The 18032-nt window shown below is 42.4% G+C and overlaps 1 protein-coding gene across 3 annotated transcripts; it reads right to left on the reverse strand.

The window, feature by feature from the left end:
- Nucleotides 1-471: 471 nt before the first annotated feature.
- Nucleotides 472-15214, reverse strand: LOC114559128 (uncharacterized). Of its 3 annotated transcripts, XM_028583604.1 has the most exons (7): nucleotides 14567-15214; nucleotides 13774-14073; nucleotides 11409-11520; nucleotides 3513-3670; nucleotides 1385-1687; nucleotides 1019-1135; nucleotides 472-838 (listed from the first exon to the last, which is right to left on the reverse strand). In XM_028583604.1, the coding sequence occupies exons 3-7, from the start codon at nucleotides 11413-11415 to the stop codon at nucleotides 767-769; spliced, it is 657 nt and encodes a 218-aa protein (XP_028439405.1). In that variant the 5' UTR covers nucleotides 11416-11520; nucleotides 13774-14073; nucleotides 14567-15214; the 3' UTR covers nucleotides 472-766. The 3 variants fall into 3 exon arrangements, with proteins under 3 accessions (XP_028439405.1, XP_028439403.1, XP_028439402.1); XM_028583602.1 differs by lacking the exons at nucleotides 472-838; nucleotides 1019-1135; nucleotides 1385-1687; nucleotides 3513-3670; nucleotides 11409-11520 and adding an exon at nucleotides 8698-8733; XM_028583601.1 differs by lacking the exons at nucleotides 472-838; nucleotides 1019-1135; nucleotides 1385-1687; nucleotides 3513-3670 and having other exon boundaries at nucleotides 11110-11520.
- Nucleotides 15215-18032: the final 2818 nt, after the last annotated feature.

An 18032-nucleotide genomic window follows, 5' to 3' on the forward strand; every position in this document is an offset into this window, starting at 1 on the left:
AAATTGTAAAAGAAAAGAAAACCAAAAAGCAACAGCAGGGGAAAATGTTTGCTGATGTTGCTGGAATTTTACATCTGCCAAAAAATGGACAGACTTTAAGAATAAATAGCTCGTCCCATTTAAAATCACCACGACATTACATTTCACGCCACTAAAGGAATCTTGAAGATCCACAAGGTGAGTCATGTTTTCCTCAAGATGTCAGTATGAAACCCTCAGTCTGAGGGCCTCAGAGAAAAGATGTTGGCTTTGTGGAGTTTTTGACAAAATGCGAAAAAAAAAAGATAACATTTATTTGTATATCACTTTTCAAAACAAAGTTACAAATTGCTTAACCACACCAATAAAATGGCAGACAGAGCATCATAAAACAATGTAAAAGTTATACAGCCTTAAGCAAGGACTTACACAAGAGAATAAGTAAAATAAAATATAAAATAATCAATAGAAAAAAAGTTATGCCATAGAAAAATAACCGTGAATTCAGGCCAAAGCCCCTGTAAAAGCACAATAATAATATTCACATATTCAACACTTGGCTTATTCCTCCTGCTTTCCTTGCAGATTTCCTTGGATTGTGGTTGCACCCGTTGCCGTGGTCCTGCTTGAGACCCACGGCCTCTCTTCCTTCCTCTCCCTCTCTCCCTCTATCCTTATCTACATTTAGCTGCAGGAAGATCTGAACCATCCAGTGTTTAAGGTCAATACAACATTTCTTTCCAGTATGTTGTGTTATATAAAAAAAATTATCATAAAAGATCCATCTTTATAGGCGAGCGTCGGATGAATCTGGATTCTCCTCCCTTCTCTCCTGCCCCTTCGCCAAAAGACAAGCCGCCTGTTTGAAGAAAACACCATTTGTTTGGTGGTAGTTGAAGTAGTGGAAATTGCTTTTACTTTAATTTGGAAAAAATAGGGATTTTTACAATAAGATGTATAAATCTGGACAGTCAATGTGGAAAACTGATCTAATAAGGGTTACACAGATCACAGTTTGGTGATGGTTAAATGGATTTACCTCTGGCCTCTGATCCTCTGGCTGCTGATCCTCTGGCCTACGATCCTCTGGTTCCTCTGGCATCGGATCCTCTGGCCTCTGAACCTTTGACCTCCGTTGTTCAAGACGAATGTGCTCCTGTAAAGAGTTCCATACAGTGAGTTTGGAAGACATGAATTATTTTCACATAATCCTTTCTCTGTTCTTTTCAAAATATGCCGTTCATCAATGTTCATCCTGAGGGGAACATAAATGATGAACCACATTTCGTCACAATCCATCCAACAGAGATTTCAGTCTGGAAAAAAGTGGTGGACTCATAAAGCTGCTAATAATTAAAATGAAATAACAACAGATGTTAACAGTTAACAGATGTTGGTTCGTTACCTGGTTTCCGGCTGCTTCAGGAAGTGTAGGTGCAGTGGGTTGTTCAATCAGTTCCTTAGCAACATCAAAACATTTCTGCCACTCGGGTTTACCCATTTTCAACTTGATTTCGTTAGTCAACTGTTCTTTTGCTGCTTTTGTCAAAATCTCTTTCAGCACATTTTCCTCCTCATCCAAAATCACTTTGTAGTACCGAATATTTCTGTTGCAACAACTTGAATCCTTACAGCATGTCATCCGTCCAAATGATGATATCAAGGCAGCCAGGAACAGGGTACAAAAGAGCAGAGACATGCCGATAACCTGAAAAAAAGGTAACAAAGATGATTATATATATAGATCGGAAGCTGAGAAACAGCTGTAGTTGCAATAAAACCCTATACTGGAACTTCAATATCAAGAGTTTTCTCTGAAAGACCTTTATAAACTATTTAACAGATTCCTAATAAGAGCTTCTCATATAGACTCCATCTTGATTAGTCTTGGGGCCTCATTTATAAACGTGGCATTCAAAAGAAGGCGTACGCTGCTCTCTAGACAAGAATTGGGATTTCCAAAAAGCAAATTTGATGGGAAAATGTGCATTCCTCCACAGACACTCTGACCCTGGCGTATGCACAGAAACAGGTAAAATAAGAAATTGTGACATCGACGGCAGATGGATGAAACACGTGAAACTAAGACCATTGTGTAAAATACATCGAAAAATTGCCTCTCATTAATATTATGAAGAATTAACTAAGCCTTTTTCCGTCTGGCCGAGCATATGGTTTGGTATTTAATATGGTCATCATGTACAGTATCAGTGATTTATACAGTGTTTATTATTTTATTTTTGTTTTGTTTTAAATGTTTGTTTTCATTGTAGGTCTGAAGCATGTCATAACCAGGTGCAATAGAAATAAAGTTGTACTAATTACATGCTCTTGCGCAGAACTACACTACCGACACCTAATAATTCCCTCGGCTTTTAAGATAAAATCAAATTGATGGGTATAAAAAGGAATGCCAAGCTTAATGACACACAATGGTTGGTTTTGCACTGTTGGGAGATGTGGCAAATGGAGACAGACAGCAAGAAGACTTGTTGGCAAACGAGGATGAGTGGGCTCAGAGCCAGTTCCGACTGCCTTGAGCTGTCCTATTCGATCACTGTGCTGTTTTGGGAATTACAGAGAGGACCACTCGGAGAAACCACGCTGTGCTGGTCCCACGTCAAGGAGGGTCAGCTCTGGCATCCCTTGGCAAAAACACTTTCTTTATGTAGTGCTGGTCCCCTTTTTTTGCATCAACTTTAATATCAGACAATTTTCTTTCATTTTCTGGCACTATTGCATTAACTGCATCTGCAACATGTCACTCTACAGCTTTTTTGGCATTAGTAATGCCCAGACTGTGGCCTCCAAACATGTTTTAGAACTACAACTTCATATAGAGTGAAAGTCCTTTGTTTTGTTTCCTCTCTGCGCATGATGTCGGTATGGATGAATATTAATTTGGGGTATTCCACTGACTATTTAAGGGCAACTGGGCGAGACATGAAGCCGCCGAAGCTGCGCCACATTTAGTTAATTGTGATTTATATAGGGAAACCAGCGTGACGTGCGAGTGCATGAATCAGAATATTTCTGTTCGTACACACTTCCTATGTTTCGTCCATATGCCAATACTGACAGAAATTTGCCACACAGTTTTATAAATGAGGCCCCTGGTCTTGGATCAGGGTTGGTCTCCAGCCCTTAATGTTTCCTCTATAGCCCTGAATCTTTGAGGGTTTAAAAATAACTTCAACTTTGTGTAATTTCCCCTCGGTCACTCTGAATGGAGCAGCAAATCAATGCAGCAACCCTACATATGTTATGGGACTTAAAAACAGAAACATTGGACAGTTTCTGCCTTACTTTTAGACGGCAGCAGTGAAAATGAATCATCCTCAACATTTGTTGTGTTCCGGTTTTAGAACAATTTTAACCCCCATTCCCATTTTCCCAATATAACTGCTTTATATGATCACATCATCTTAAAAGAATCATCCAAACACAATATAATAAACTCAGGATCTCAAGATGAATGAAATAAATTTACAATTAAAGACTGACATGATGAGTAGAAAACAAAACAAACTCACCATTGAATGGTTTTTCAGTTCAGCAATGATCGCCTGTTCCTCAGCTGTGATGTTATTTTTGTCTTTGCAGGCTAACTGTTTCTGTTGTCCAGAATCATCATTCCAACAGCAAACATACCAGTCTCCATCGATGTACACAGAGGTAACCCACAGCAGACCTACCAACACGGACTTGACAATGTGATAAACTAAAATGCAGAACAGTTTGCAACGTTTTTTAAAGGCTTTCTTGCATTCATTTGTACACATACAGGTACAGGCACAGGTATACTTCCAGGCTCTCAGAAATGTTCTGTCCGTCCAGAGTTGTAAAACAAATATAATAAAGAACGGCATAATCATGTAGAAATTGCAGTCAAGAGCTTGTTGTTTGCACGAGCACTCCAAATCCTTGTCGAGCACAACATTGTGAACAAAAATCACAATCACTGCGACGTAGGTGCTGAGTTTTTTGAGAGCGAACTTTGGCAGGAAGTTCTTCATCTTTGCTGCAAAGTCTGAATCTGCTCAGGGTTTGCTTGCTACCTCTAGATATACTAACATGAAACCATGCTTTTCCTGTTTATGCAAGACAGCCGCTACATGGTATTAGATCTGCAAGTCCTCGAGTAAGATTTTAAATGTTGGGTGTTTTTTCTTTGCCTTTAGGTTTTCATTTGAAGGCATGGGAACCTTTTGATTCTTGTGCTAGTTTTTCCTGCTTCTGTCTCTGATCTTTTACCCCTCTGAACACAAATGCAACACAATGCTCACATTTGTGGAGTGATTGTGGCTCTTCAGCATTTTTAAAATAGTGATTCAATACATAAAAAAATGAATAAAGCAAAGCTACGGAAGCCCTGAAAGACAAAAGGACCATTGTTGGCCAAATCCTAAGTTTATCTCACATGTACGAGATAGTTTAACCCAAGTCAGTGCCTATACACAGTTCCATTATGTGTAGGCTATATATTTTCAAGAAAAGTCTGAAGGAAAAATTGCTCATATATGATTGGTGAATATTTCTTAATTGTTATATTTGTACTGGGATCATCTGTATTTTGTGGTATGTGTCTGTGTTTTGTCAATTGTAAATTACGTTTTTATTGTCTAAATATTCGCTGTTGTATGATTATTGTTATCGGGCCCCCTCTAAAAGCTTTTTGTAGCTTATTTGGGGTTCCCCATTTCATGCGGCCTACATATAATCATTATACCTTCTGAAATTGTGTTTTAATGATACGATTATATGGTAAATAAATGATTAGAACAGTTGATAACAATGCATTACGCTGTTTTTTGTGCACACAGAGTGGCAGCATGTCCACAGATAGAAGTTGGACAGGACCGTGTGTACGACTGATTTAGTGAGACACAAATAAGACTGAAGTGCTAATACACTGTATGTTACTACTATAAAGATAAAGATAAATGGATAGAAAGGCCATTGAACTGTTACCCGTGGTCATTTGATTGGTACACAACAAAATGGCGATTGTTGTTAGATGTCACAGTGACAATATGCTTCAGTGGGGCCGTAAACTGTTGCAGCTCGCTGGGAGAAGAGCCGCCCGAAGCAGCTCGGGAGATGTTCTCAGAGTTACAGGGACAGTTAGACCCAGCAGCAGTGGGTCAGACCTCTAACATTAGACCCAGCAGCAGTGGGTCAGACCTCTAACATTAGACCCAGCAGCAGTGGGTCAGACCTCTAACATTAGACCCAGCAGCAGTCAGGTCAGACCTCCCAACATTCAGACCCAGCCCAGCAGTGGGTCAGACCTCTAACATTAGACCCAGCAGCAGTGGGTCAGACCTCTAACATTAGACCCAGCAGCAGTGGGTCAGACCTCTAACATTAGACCCAGCAGCAGTGGGTCAGACCTCTAACATTAGACCCAGCAGCAGTGGGTCAGACCTCTAACATTAGACCCAGCAGCAGTAGGTCAGACCTCTAACATTAGACCCAGCAGCAGTGGGTCAGACCTCTAACATTAGACCCAGCAGCAGTGGGTCAGACCTCTAACATTAGACCCAGCAGCAGTGGGTCAGACCTCTAACATTAGACCCAGCAGCAGTGGGTCAGACCTCTAACATTAGACCCAGCAGCACCCAGCAGCAGTGGGTCAGACCTCTAACATTAGACCCAGCAGCAGTGGGTCAGACCTCTAACATTAGACCCAGCAGCAGTGGGTCAGACCTCTAACATTAGACCCAGCAGCAGTGGGTCAGACCTCTAACATTAGACCCAGCAGCAGTGGGTCAGACCTCTAACGTTAGACCCAGCAGCAGTGGGTCAGACCTCTAACATTAGACCCAGCAGCAGTGGGTCAGACCACTAACATTAGACCCAGCAGCAGTGGGTCAGACCTCTAACATTAGACCCAGCAGCAGTGGGTCAGACCTCTAACATTAGACCCAGCAGCAGTGGGTCAGACCTCTAACGTTAGACCCAGCAGCAGTGGGTCAGACCTCTAACCCAGTTAGACCCAGCAGCAGTGGGTCAGACCTCTAACATTAGACCCAGCAGCAGTGGGTCAGACCTCTAACATTAGACCCAGCAGCAGTGGGTCAGACCTCTAACGTTAGACCCAGCAGCAGTGGGTCAGACCTCTAACGTTAGACCCAGCAGCAGTGGGTCAGACCTCTAACGTTAGACCCAGCAGCAGTGGGTCAGACCTCTAACATTAGACCCAGCAGCAGTGGGTCAGACCTCTAACGTTAGACCCAGCAGCAGTGGGTCAGACCTCTAACGTTAGACCCAGCAGCAGTGGGTCAGACCTCTAACGTTAGACCCAGCTGCAGTGGGTCAGACCTCTAACGTTAGACCCAGCAGCAGTGGGTCAGACCTCTAACGTTAGACCCAGCAGCAGTGGGTCAGACCTCTAACATTAGACCCAGCAGCAGTGGGTCAGACCTCTAACATTAGACCCAGCAGCAGTGGGTCAGACCTCTAACATTAGACCCAGCAGCAGTGGGTCAGACCTCAGACCCAGCAGCAGTGGGTCTAAACGTTAGACCCAGCAGCACCCAGCAGCATTAGACCCAGCAGCAGTGGGTCAGACCTCTAACATTAGACCCAGCAGCAGTGGGTCAGACCTCTAACATTAGACCCAGCAGCAGTGGGTCAGACCTCTAACATTAGACCCAGCAGCAGTGGGTCAGACCTCTAACATTAGACCCAGCAGCAGTGGGTCAGACCACTCTAACATTAGACCCAGCAGCAGTGGGTCAGACCTCTAACATTAGACCCAGCAGCAGTGGGTCAGACCACTAACGTTAGACCCAGCAGCAGTGGGTCAGACCTCTAACATTAGACCCAGCAGCAGTGGGTCAGACCTCTAACATTAGACCCAGCAGCAGTGGGTCAGACCTCTAACGTTAGACCCAGCAGCAGTAGGTCAGACCTCTAACATTAGACCCAGCAGCAGTGGGTCAGACCTCTAACGTTAGACCCAGCAGCAGTGGGTCAGACCGCTAACATTAGACCCAGCAGCAGTGGGTCAGACCGCTAACATTAGACCCAGCAGCAGTGGGTCAGACCTCTAACATTAGACCCAGCAGCAGTGGGTCAGACCTCTAACGTTAGACCCAGCAGCAGTGGGTCAGACCTCTAACGTTAGACCCAGCAGCAGTGGGTCAGACCTCTAACATTAGACCCAGCAGCAGTGGGTCAGACCTCTAACATTAGACCCAGCAGCAGTGGGTCAGACCTCTAACGTTAGACCCAGCAGCAGTGGGTCAGACCTCTAACGTTAGACCCAGCAGCAGTGGGTCAGACCTCTAACGTTAGACCCAGCAGCAGTGGGTCAGACCTCTAACGTTAGACCCAGCAGCAGTGGGTCAGACCTCTAACGTTAGACCCAGCAGCAGTGGGTCAGACCTCTAACGTTAGACCCAGCAGCAGTGGGTCAGACCTCTAACATTAGACCCAGCAGCAGTGGGTCAGACCTCTAACGTTAGACCCAGCTGCAGTGGGTCACCCAACAGCAGCAGTGGGTCAGACCTCTAACATTAGACCCAGCAGCAGTGGGTCAGACCTCTAACATTAGACCCAGCAGCAGTGGGTCAGACCTCTAACATTAGACCCAGCAGCAGTGGGTCAGACCTCTAACATTAGACCCAGCACGTTCAGACCCACCCAGCAGCAGTGGGTCAGCAGACCGCTAACATTAGACCCAGCAGCAGTGGCTAGCTAGCTCATTCTCTATAACCGCAGCATAAAAGCATGATAGAACCAGCCATCCAGCCAGTGTTAGTTGGCTAACGTTATCTTGCTAACTCCACCTTAAAGGAACACGCCGACTTATTGGGACTTTATCTTATTCACCGTAACCCCCAGAGTTAGACTAGTCCCTACATACCCTTCTCATCTCCGTGCGTGCTGTAACGCTGTCTGACGGCTCCAGCATTAGCTTAGCCTAGCACAGATCTTGCAGGTAACTGGTTCCAACTAGCCTACTGCTCCCAATTGTGACAAAAGTGACAAAATAACTCCAACATGTTCCTATTTACATGTTGTGATTTGTAGAGTCACAGCGTGTACAAAAAACAACGTAACATGAGACACAGCCGTCTTCTAACAGTAAACAAACTGGGAACTATATTCTCAGACAGGTTTGCTGCGAGCATATCACTCCGCCCAAGTACTATATTCTTCCGCCTGAGAATATAGTTCCCAGTTTGTTTACGGTTAGAAGACGGCTGTGTCTCATGTTACGTTGTTTTTTGTACACGCTGTGACTCTATAAATCACAACATGTAAATAGGAACATGTTGGAGTTATTTTGTCACTTATTCGGAGCAGTAGGATTGCTGGAACCATTCACCTGCAGGATCGGTGCTGGCCTGATGTCGCTGGAGCTGTCAGACAGCATTACAGCACGCACAGAGATGAGAAGGGTATGTATCAACTTGTCTAACTCTGGGGGTTACGGTGAATAAGCTAAATTCCCAATAAGTCGGCGTGTTCCTTTAACTTTACCCCCTCGCCATATTGTTCAGAGAAAACGAGCCGAATATGTCAGGTTTCACAAGAACAGGTACCCAAATGCAGACCCAGACGAGGTGAGTTGAATGAACAAGGTGAGGTTTTATTTGGATATTGTATGTGGAAAAAACAGGCGAGTGCAGCTGGTGGAGCAGCGGGTGTAAGCGAGCCAGCTGGAGGGTTTGTGAAGATCCAGTACACTGGTGAAGTAGACAGCTAGGTGGAGGTGCAGGGAATATTCCAGGTGACCAGAAACTGCAGACAGGAGAACAGGAGGCAGGTTAGCAAAAAGGAAAAAAGCGCTGAGCAGCTGAGCAAACCTTCCACACTGACTGACATACAGGTAAGGCTAACGATCCAGCGGTGACTGGATGGTTGGCCTGGCTTATAAAGGAAGTAAACAGTTGCTGAGGAACAGGAGTGCTGTGTAGTCTGATGAGCCACAGGTGTGTAGGCAGGAGCTGAGTGACCACGCCCACCATCGGTTTCCAGAGCATGTGGGAGAGAGCAACAACACGGAGACGGACACCAAAACAAAACACACCAAGCATACAGCTGGCCCACAAAAGGAGAAAAAGAACAAAAAACTACATTCACACAAATAGCATGAAGGAGGCCAGGGTCACGGCAGGCGGGCCGTGACAGAATAAAGCTGCCACTCGTGGCGATAGCAACTTGTTTTGTGTGGATGAAGTTAAGTTTACTCATTTAATGGTCGTTACTACTCCGCTGCTTTTTTATTTTCTAATAATTACATAGTGAAAATTAATTTCACTGAATTTTAAAACTGTGAAGTAGAGACATGAAGGTGAGCAGCGCTGCAGTGACAGGATGCAAACAGGTTACTGATGAGAGACACAGCTGAAGAAGGAAAGAGTCGGCCTGAGAAAGAGAAACCACATGTTCTTGTGGTCGGTTCATGCCAGCGTTGAGTTCTGAATACTTTCTGTTCTGCAGGTGTCAGCTCCTCCAGCTCTGCAGTACACACTGTGTGAACAGCTTTTAGTTTCTCACTGAAGCTACGGGCCTGTTGGTTCAACTACCAAAACTACAATAATATACCTCTCATCTATGAAATAATTAGGACTTGGTTCAGAGAAATCTTCGTACACAAACTGTAAAAGAAAAACAAAATAGCAACATCAGAGGTTTAGAGTATAGAGTCTCTAAGATGTGAAATGAGTAGCTGAAAACATCACTAACAGTAGATATTACTACTTGCTTAAGGGACCGTTCGGCATTTTTATGGAATGGACCACCAGAGGAAAATAGGGGAGGGTCATATTTCTTTATTCTTTTTTGAGTGGAGGGTCATTCAACTTTTTTTAGTCTAGGGGGGTGGGTCACCCAACTTTTCTATCCCAGAAATCAGCAAAATCTCAAAGTTGCTTGTTTGGTGCACATGTAGCTCCATGTAGCTCTCTCAGTATCAACTCCTGGCTGTTCATCTTAGCCAAGCGCAAACCATAACAGAATGCATCAAAAACAATGTTGGACGGTTATGGAAAAATGTATTATTGGCGAAGGGAGGGTCAAGTCTTTTTTGACCAAAGACCCCAAAACTCCTCTGGTATCCATTTAAATAAAAAACGACCAGTCGCCTAAATGTACTTTATTATTTGACAGAACAGCAGTAATAATCAGAGAGATGGAGGATTTATGTTTCAGTAAAACACAATACTATTCTGTGATTACAAGAGAATATTTTTGGAATATCGTTTGGAAACTAACAACAATGATGATTTCTTATTTCACATAGAGTACATTAAATGCTGATTTTAGAATTAAAAAACAAAGAACAATTCAATTGTTCTGCATGATTGTTTTTTTCATGAAGACTTTTTTAAACTAAGCATATCTAAATCATAATTTCTAGGGATGCACCAATATCGCTTTTAAAATAAACAAATACAAGTACTTACATTTGGGTACTCACCGGTACCAAGTACCAATATTGGTAATTACTGTAATGATCCCTCTGGGGTCTGAGGGTGTTTTCAGACACACAGATGATTTTGGTCTGCTCTGATATTGTTGTCAACTAGAACAACTAGTCAGTGATAGATTTACTAAACAACAGCCTTGTGCCTGGAAAACATTTAAATGATGATGGAAAAATTAACTTGTCATTAACTTGATCATTAACTTGTTGTCCTTCAGGGTCAAAATTGAAAATTAATAATTAATTTCCAGCATGTTTGTTGTTTTTGCGATGCTTTTGGCAATTTAATAAAAAAAATTGTCTTTCAAAGCTTTCTGTATCTTGGTCAATAAACCAAATTTATATGATATTATACCTCATTTTTGAGGTAGAAAATCAGAAATTATGATTTTTTTGACTAATAGTCGAGATCAGAGGATGTTGAGTAGAACACAGACTGGTATATTTGGTTTAGTCAGGATACTGTTTTAAAACCATTTTAAACTTTTTTTTCAAATGCTATAAAATTTAATGAAACACCCAAAGTCAATGAAAGTAATCATTCATTTTACCTATTTTCTGAGCTCACTAGATGGCGCTCTCTGTTCAAAGAAAAAAGTTCAATGAATGGCAATTCAATGGGTTTTCAAACCCTTTTTTGAACAGAGACCACCATCTAGTGAGCTCAGAAAGTAAAGACACTGGTTCACGAAGCTTCATTTGACCATCACTACATAGAACGTTCTATGGAACCCATACAACATCCATGCACCCATGTTCATTTCCTGCAATTTGGTTGAAAGAAACCCATATTTCTGATATAAATTATTTTTTCAAATGGGCCAAATTTGACCCAACGACAACACAAGGGTTAACGCCACGTTGCTATGAGGAGGTATCAGGTGTGGTATCATCGGAGTCACTTTATGATTACAAGTACGAGTACATGCGCACGGCATCGGACGGATACTGGCGTCAGTATCGGTGCATCCCTAATCCTCATACATACTGTACATGTGGTCCAGTAAACAGCTGGATTTGATTCTTTGGGCTTAGACGTCACATCTGTGGAACATAATCAGAGTTTAGTCTCGTTCTGCTTCTCATGGAGGTTTCACGCTCTGAAATAGAAGAAAAAGAAGATGGCAGCTGAGTTTAGAAGCCCTTAAATCTTCTGTTTGAGTAAACGTATCAATACAGCAACATGAGAAATACTCCATTACTTTTAAAATGTGAATAACATGTACACAGGTCAAAGTAAAAGTTGTAGAAACTGATCATTGAGACATTTCATCTCCATGAACTGTTCTCTATATTTAAAGATCTGGGAGTTTAATGGAAACTATTTAGAAATGTAAGAATTAAATGAAAACACTGCTGGAAAAAAAAGAAAGAAGTTGTTTCACACTTTACAAAAAGTGGAAAAAAAAAAGTTGAGTAAAAAAGAAAAACATTTGAAAGTCTCCAGAGTGTAAATCCTGTAGAGAACTGGAGGTTATGTAATAATATTTCAGAGTAAAGGTGGCGCCCTCCAGTGTCCTCGGGAGAAACTACAGTCTGTTAAATCTCAGAGAAGAGCAAAGATGATGAATAAGATTTCACAAATGTTTAGATGGGAGAATGAAGATGGTCCTCTGGTACATATGCTGTAGGCTCTATATCTGTGAGGAAAAGGCCAAATATGTGGGGGATAAAAACGACATAAAATGCGGTAAAGTGTTCAAAAAATGACCCCCCCAAAAAAGCAACATGTTCTGAAGATAGTAGGAAAGCATTGAAAAACATGTTGGAAAATGGGACAAAAAAGTAAAACAAAAGTGACAAAAGCAACATAAACAGCTGAAATCTTGCCAAAAGGTGAATCATTTAAGTTTAAAATCTTTGTTTGAGGGATCTGCAGTCGAAATGAGTAAAGAAAAGTTAAAGATAATAGGAAAAAATGACAAATATGACATGACATGTAAAACCACCGCATAAAGTGGTTTTGTTGTTTTGATGATGAAGCTGTTTCACAGTCTCCAGCGTAGCCGCAATCTGCTGATTCATATTAAAGTAAAAGAACATGATTTGCATTCAATTTAGTTCTTTATTATTTAATTTTTAGATTATGAATTTTGGACTTTGGAAACTTTTGGTAACCTCCCCTCCTCATTAGGTCATACTCAGATTTAAAAAGGTTTATAATATAAACTTAGCACAAAAAGTAAGGAAATTTGTGTTTGGTAGATTATTTCTCTGTGGTAACAATGCTTTTTGGCAATAAATCTTATACCGTTGGAAAGCCTGTTTAGTTCCCTTTCCAATGGTGCCCCATTTGTAAGGAACATGCATTTGTGGGATTAGCAGCAGAAAATTTGCCAAATCTTCTCTGCCAATGCCAAACAGCTTATTCTGCCATTGACTCGTTTGGTGTTTGGTGGTTTGGATGATTGGAGTTTGAAGAAACAAGACATATTGGCAATTTAACAATTTATTCATTTCACAAACAGGAGCCTCAGTAGCGGGTGGAAGAACCATACACAGCCACACCAGCCTGGCACCTCCTCCTCATGCTGGTCGGGTTGGTCACTCTGGTAGCAACAGATCACCAAGCTGATCCCACCGGTGTTGAATGGGGTTGAGGTCAGGACTGCTGGTTGAGGAATGGGAGGCCATCCCACAGCAGTGTGTGACCAGACTGGTGACCGGCATGAGGAGGAGGTGATCTAATGATTGTAGTTGGACTTCTAAGTTTTGTCTTTAAGCCTGTTGATTATTATGTATTTATCATCTGTTCTAGCTTTTCCAACGTTTTAGACACAGATGCGGAGATAATAACGCTGTAAAATGATGAGATAATGAAAGTGAGCGAGCGAGCGAGCGAGCATGGAGGAGGATACAGAGAGCAGCCTTCCTGGAAGCTGTGCAGCTGAAGGAGTTGCTAACTCCGCCCAAACAGCTGACAAAGTCATGTGACGCTTCAGAGGAAAGGAGGTCTCATCACTCTAAAACACATTTGCTTGATTCCTCTCTCCTCCGATGATTTCCTCGCGTCTATCCCGTGCCTCCTCGGTGGGAGGGACTAAGACACGAGGAAGGGAGGCAAGTGGAGGAGTCGAGGAGGTCATTGAAGCAGCATGAGATGTGCAACGGCTTTGAGTTGTGTGCTCTCTGGTTTGGTGGGCGTGTCTCTCGTATACTGTGTCCCAGGTGATGGCCAATCAGCAGAGACGTGACTGTAAACTCGTTGTAATAAAAAGGCAGATTAAACCCCAGTTTCTGTTTAAATAACCTGCTGCTGCGTGTAGTCGGGGCTGAACGTGGACCAGGTCTTGGTCTGGACTACAACGCTGATTAACTGAGTAAATACTGTGAGATTACCTGCTGTAACTCACCTGGTCTCATGTCTCCTGTGGAGGATGTCGCTCCTCGTGTTCAGGAAAGATCTCTTCAGATGTGATCAGATCTGCAGCCACATCAGAACACTCCTCCCATCGGCTTCTGCGTACTCTGTCCTCGATCGCTCTGCTCAGCCTCTCTTTGGCTGATTTCCTCAGAATCTCCTTCAGCACCTTTTCCTCCTCCTCTAACATCAGTTTCTCAAACTGTTTCCTTCTGGAACATTTCCTCCATCTGAGAGACGCCATCAGGGCTGGCACACAAACAATACCCAAGAGCAGAAAGGAGCCAATAACCTGCAAGAGAAACAACAATAAAAGGTTAGATTATCACTTCATCATCATCATTTCATTTAGGTTAATACACACAATTCAATTGAAAAATAAGCGGACGAAGATGGATGGATGGATGGATGGACACAATTCAATTGAAAAAAATAAAGAAAATCCAATCCAGATATTGATATTTAAAAAATCTGCCTTTTCACCATGGATAATATGGATAATTGCATCACATGACAGGCACACACGCGCACACACAGGCACACACAAAACTTCAAGGCTCTGTGATTAATCAAATTTTACAAAGCCATGTAGTTGAGAAAAACAATTATTTTGCACATTGCGTTTTAAAGTAAACTCTTATTTGGTCTCGTGGTCGGAATGAAACTCACTCAGCCAACATTTAAATCTATTTTTTATAATATTTATTTTAGGAGAAATTCAAAATGTTCATACAGGAAATGTATGAAGAGCATTGTGACAGTTGAAGGTGATACTCAGCCCTCACCCTGGACTTGTTCCTCAGTTCAGCGATGGTCACTCGTTCCTCTTCAGTGATCGTCTCCACGGCTCGGCAGGCCAACTGTCTCTGTTGTTCAGAGCCATCGTTCTGACAGCAGACGTACCAGTCTCCATCGATCAAAACCACGACAACCCACAGCAGGCCGATGAACGCTGCCTTGATAATGTGATAGAAGAAAGAATCCCAAAAACTGAGGGTGTGGGTGTGTGTGCCTCGGGACACACCTGAGCACAGGAGTCTGCCGACGCTCTGAAACGAGCCGTCTGTCCACAGAATCAACAGGAAAACTATAAAAACTGGTAGAACCTGGTACACTTTGCAGTCAAAGACTTGTGGTTTGCAGGCGCATTCGAAGTTGCTGCCAAACAGGATGAAAACGGCGATGACTGCGACGTAGGTGCAGAAACGTCCACAAGCCAGATGAATACGTCTATTCTCCATCTCTGCAGTGCAGTTGGCATCGACTGACAGTCTGCAGCTCGGACCGTCTGAACATAAACCAACATCAGACATGCATTTCCTGTTCCTGACACGGCACATTTCAAACCACAAGTGCTGATTTGGTTTTGTGGTTTTGCTACTCAAGCATTTTCACAAAAAAATAAACCATTAAGTTGTATCTTTTTATGAAGAAAAGTCTGATTTATTCAGTCTGGTCATTGATCTATGAATGAAATCTAAGTTTCTTAACCCTCCTGTTGTCCTCGGGTCAAATTTCACCCGTTTCCAAATTTCTTTGTCAAACATTTTGGTTTTTTTCAACCTAATTTCCCAAAAATAACATGGATGGCTCCATACAAGTAAAATGAAGGATCAGTCCACTACTTTTATTGATATTTGGGTTTTTTCCTCAATTTTATAGCATTTGAAAAAAACAATTGAAATTGTTTTTAAACAGTATCCTGAATAAACTTCAACATATGTTCCTCTGATGTTAACTATTAGTCAAATTAATTCATAATTTTTGCTTGATAACGCAAAAGTTAGATGTCATTTTTGCATATAAATGAAGTTTATTGAAAATTTGTTTAAAAAAAGACAAAAAAGTGTGAAACTAGTGGTAATAAGTTGGTGTTAGAGGTGAGAAAAAAAAAGCACAGAAAAAAGGGACAAAAATGTTGAAAAAAGCAACGTAAATGTGGTCATGACCCGGGAGGACAACAAGTTGCATGGTCGATAGGAAGACAACACAAGGGGTAAACGCAGTGTTCATTTCTGACCTCATTACAGAATAATATAAAAACTCCTATCTTAAAAGGGTAATAGTTTTGTCTTCATCATAGACCCTATTTTCATGGTGGGGACACAAAATGTGTCCAGTATTGAGCGAGAACTCTGTAACCAGCAGCCATGAAAGCTGTAATGTAACCCTACAGGACTAATGTTCAGCAGCAGGTAGAGTCACTAAAGGTTCTGTTGTTGCTGCTGACAGACTCAGATTATTATTCTAAGTGTCTGACGACATTATGGGATGGATCCCTACAGAGATAGACCTTTTAGTTAAAGGTCCAATGTGTAACGTTTTTACTTGCTCATTAAAAAAAATCTGTGTTGCCCGTTCACAAACTTGTCATTTTTCATAAATATATACCACCACAATCAATTCCAAGTATTCCTATTGGCTTGAATTTTTACATTTGCACGAGCATGAACTGGGATAGACACTCCATATCCATGCCATCTTGAAATACGTTAGCCGGTAGGGGACCATATCTCTCCTTTGGCTGCCAAAACAGTCTTCTGTTCTGTGACTGAGTGACTACGTTTACATGCAGCCAATAACGCGTTCAAAACCGGAATATTAGCAATAACCCGGTCGCGCACAGGCCATGTAAACACCGGCAAAAACCCGAATATGCTCATATTCCAGTTTTTAAAAACCCGAATATGCTACCTGGGGTTACCCCTTTCCTAACCCGAAATTTTGGTCATGTAAACGCGTATCGGCATATCCCCATCAGGAACATTGATTTGTGTTCTGCGCATGTTCTATTCGCAAGGAATCTTGGTCTTTTGAGTAGAGGAACTTCTTGTATGCGCCAGAAAACATAGTTATAATAATAATTATGTACTATAATAATATAGTTATATATATGTCAATGCAGAAAACCTGTGTACCGGAAGTGAAGAAGAAGTAGAAGTAAACATGGCGAGACGCAGCACAGCACCACACTTTTGGAGCGAAAAGGAAACCAATATCTTTATTAGTTTGGTGAAAACCATGAATATAATGTCTTTTGTTGACGGCAGAATGTACCGAGATAGTGAGATTTATAAGAAGGTTGCCGAAAAGTTATTGCGTCTTAAGGTTGTCCGTACGTCCAGACGCTAACCGTGCGTCGCCGTTTTTATCGGGATATCGCCAATTGATTACAAATTCCATGTAGGAGTAACTCTATCTGCTCACACATGTAAACAGGTTATTCCGAATGTTTCAGAAACCCGAATAGTGACCTTAACCCGACCATAACCCGAAAATTGACAGCTTGTAAACGTAGTCAGTGAGGAGCAGGGCCACAGCCCCTCCTCCCTCTCTGCTCTCTCCTTGTGCAGCAGCGCTGATCAGGCTGTTAGAAGGGGAGGGGGGACAGGGTGCGGGGGACTGGTCCGGTGTAGGTAGGAGAGGCGCAACAGGAGGAAGACACTGCTGAGCTGGCCTGGCCCTGGGCAGCAGCGGGCAGCGTGACCGCAGCGTGCGATCAGACCGGCCGGAGCGGCCTCGAAACACTACCGGCCCACCGGGAAAAGTCCCGACTCTCCCAATTGCCACTCCGCCTCATGCATGTATTCAAAACCATCCATCAAAATCAAAAATGTTTCAGGAACAGGAGTCTTCTTCTTCGCCCAGAAAAAGGTGGTGGAAGAAATTCCTACACACTGGACCATTACCAAACTCCACCAGACTCCATGTAAATAATCAGGACTTTTAGTGTGTATAGAGCCAGCATATCTCCACCAGACTCCATGTAAATAATCAGGACTTTTACCGTGTATAGAGCCAGCATATCTCCACCAGACTCCATGTAAATAATCAGGACTTTTAGCGTGTATAGAGCCAGCATATCTCCACCAGACTCCATGTAAATAATCAGGACTTTTAGCGTGTATAGAGCCAGCATATCTCCACCAGACTCCATGTAAATAATCAGGACTTTTAGCATGTATAGAGCCAGCATATCTCCACCAGACTCCATGTAAATAATCAGGACTTTTACCGTGTATAGAGCCAGCATATCTCCACCAGACTCCATGTAAATAATCAGGACTTTTAGCGTGTATAGAGCCAGCATATCTCCACCAGACTCCATGTAAATAATCAGGACTTTTAGCGTGTATAGAGCCAGCATATCTCCACCAGACTCCATGTAAATAATCAGGACTTTTAGCATGTATAGAGCCAGCATATCTCCACCAGACTCCATGTAAATAATCAGGACTTTTAGCGTGTATA

The sequence above is a fragment of the Perca flavescens genome, chromosome 7, assembly GCF_004354835.1.
Source record: "Perca flavescens isolate YP-PL-M2 chromosome 7, PFLA_1.0, whole genome shotgun sequence".
Classification (NCBI taxonomy): Eukaryota; Metazoa; Chordata; class Actinopteri; order Perciformes; family Percidae; genus Perca; species Perca flavescens.

Excerpts from the sequence above, each read along its gene's own strand:
- LOC114559128 (XM_028583602.1), bottom strand. The coding sequence starts at position 15,121 with ATGTGCCGTGTCAGGAACAGGAAATGCATGTCTGATGTTGGTTTATGT. Across the intron at positions 14,074-14,566 it reads AACTGAGGAACAAGTCCAGG|GTTATTGGCTCCTTTCTGCT; the intron begins GTGAGGGCTGAG and ends TTTCTCTTGCAG.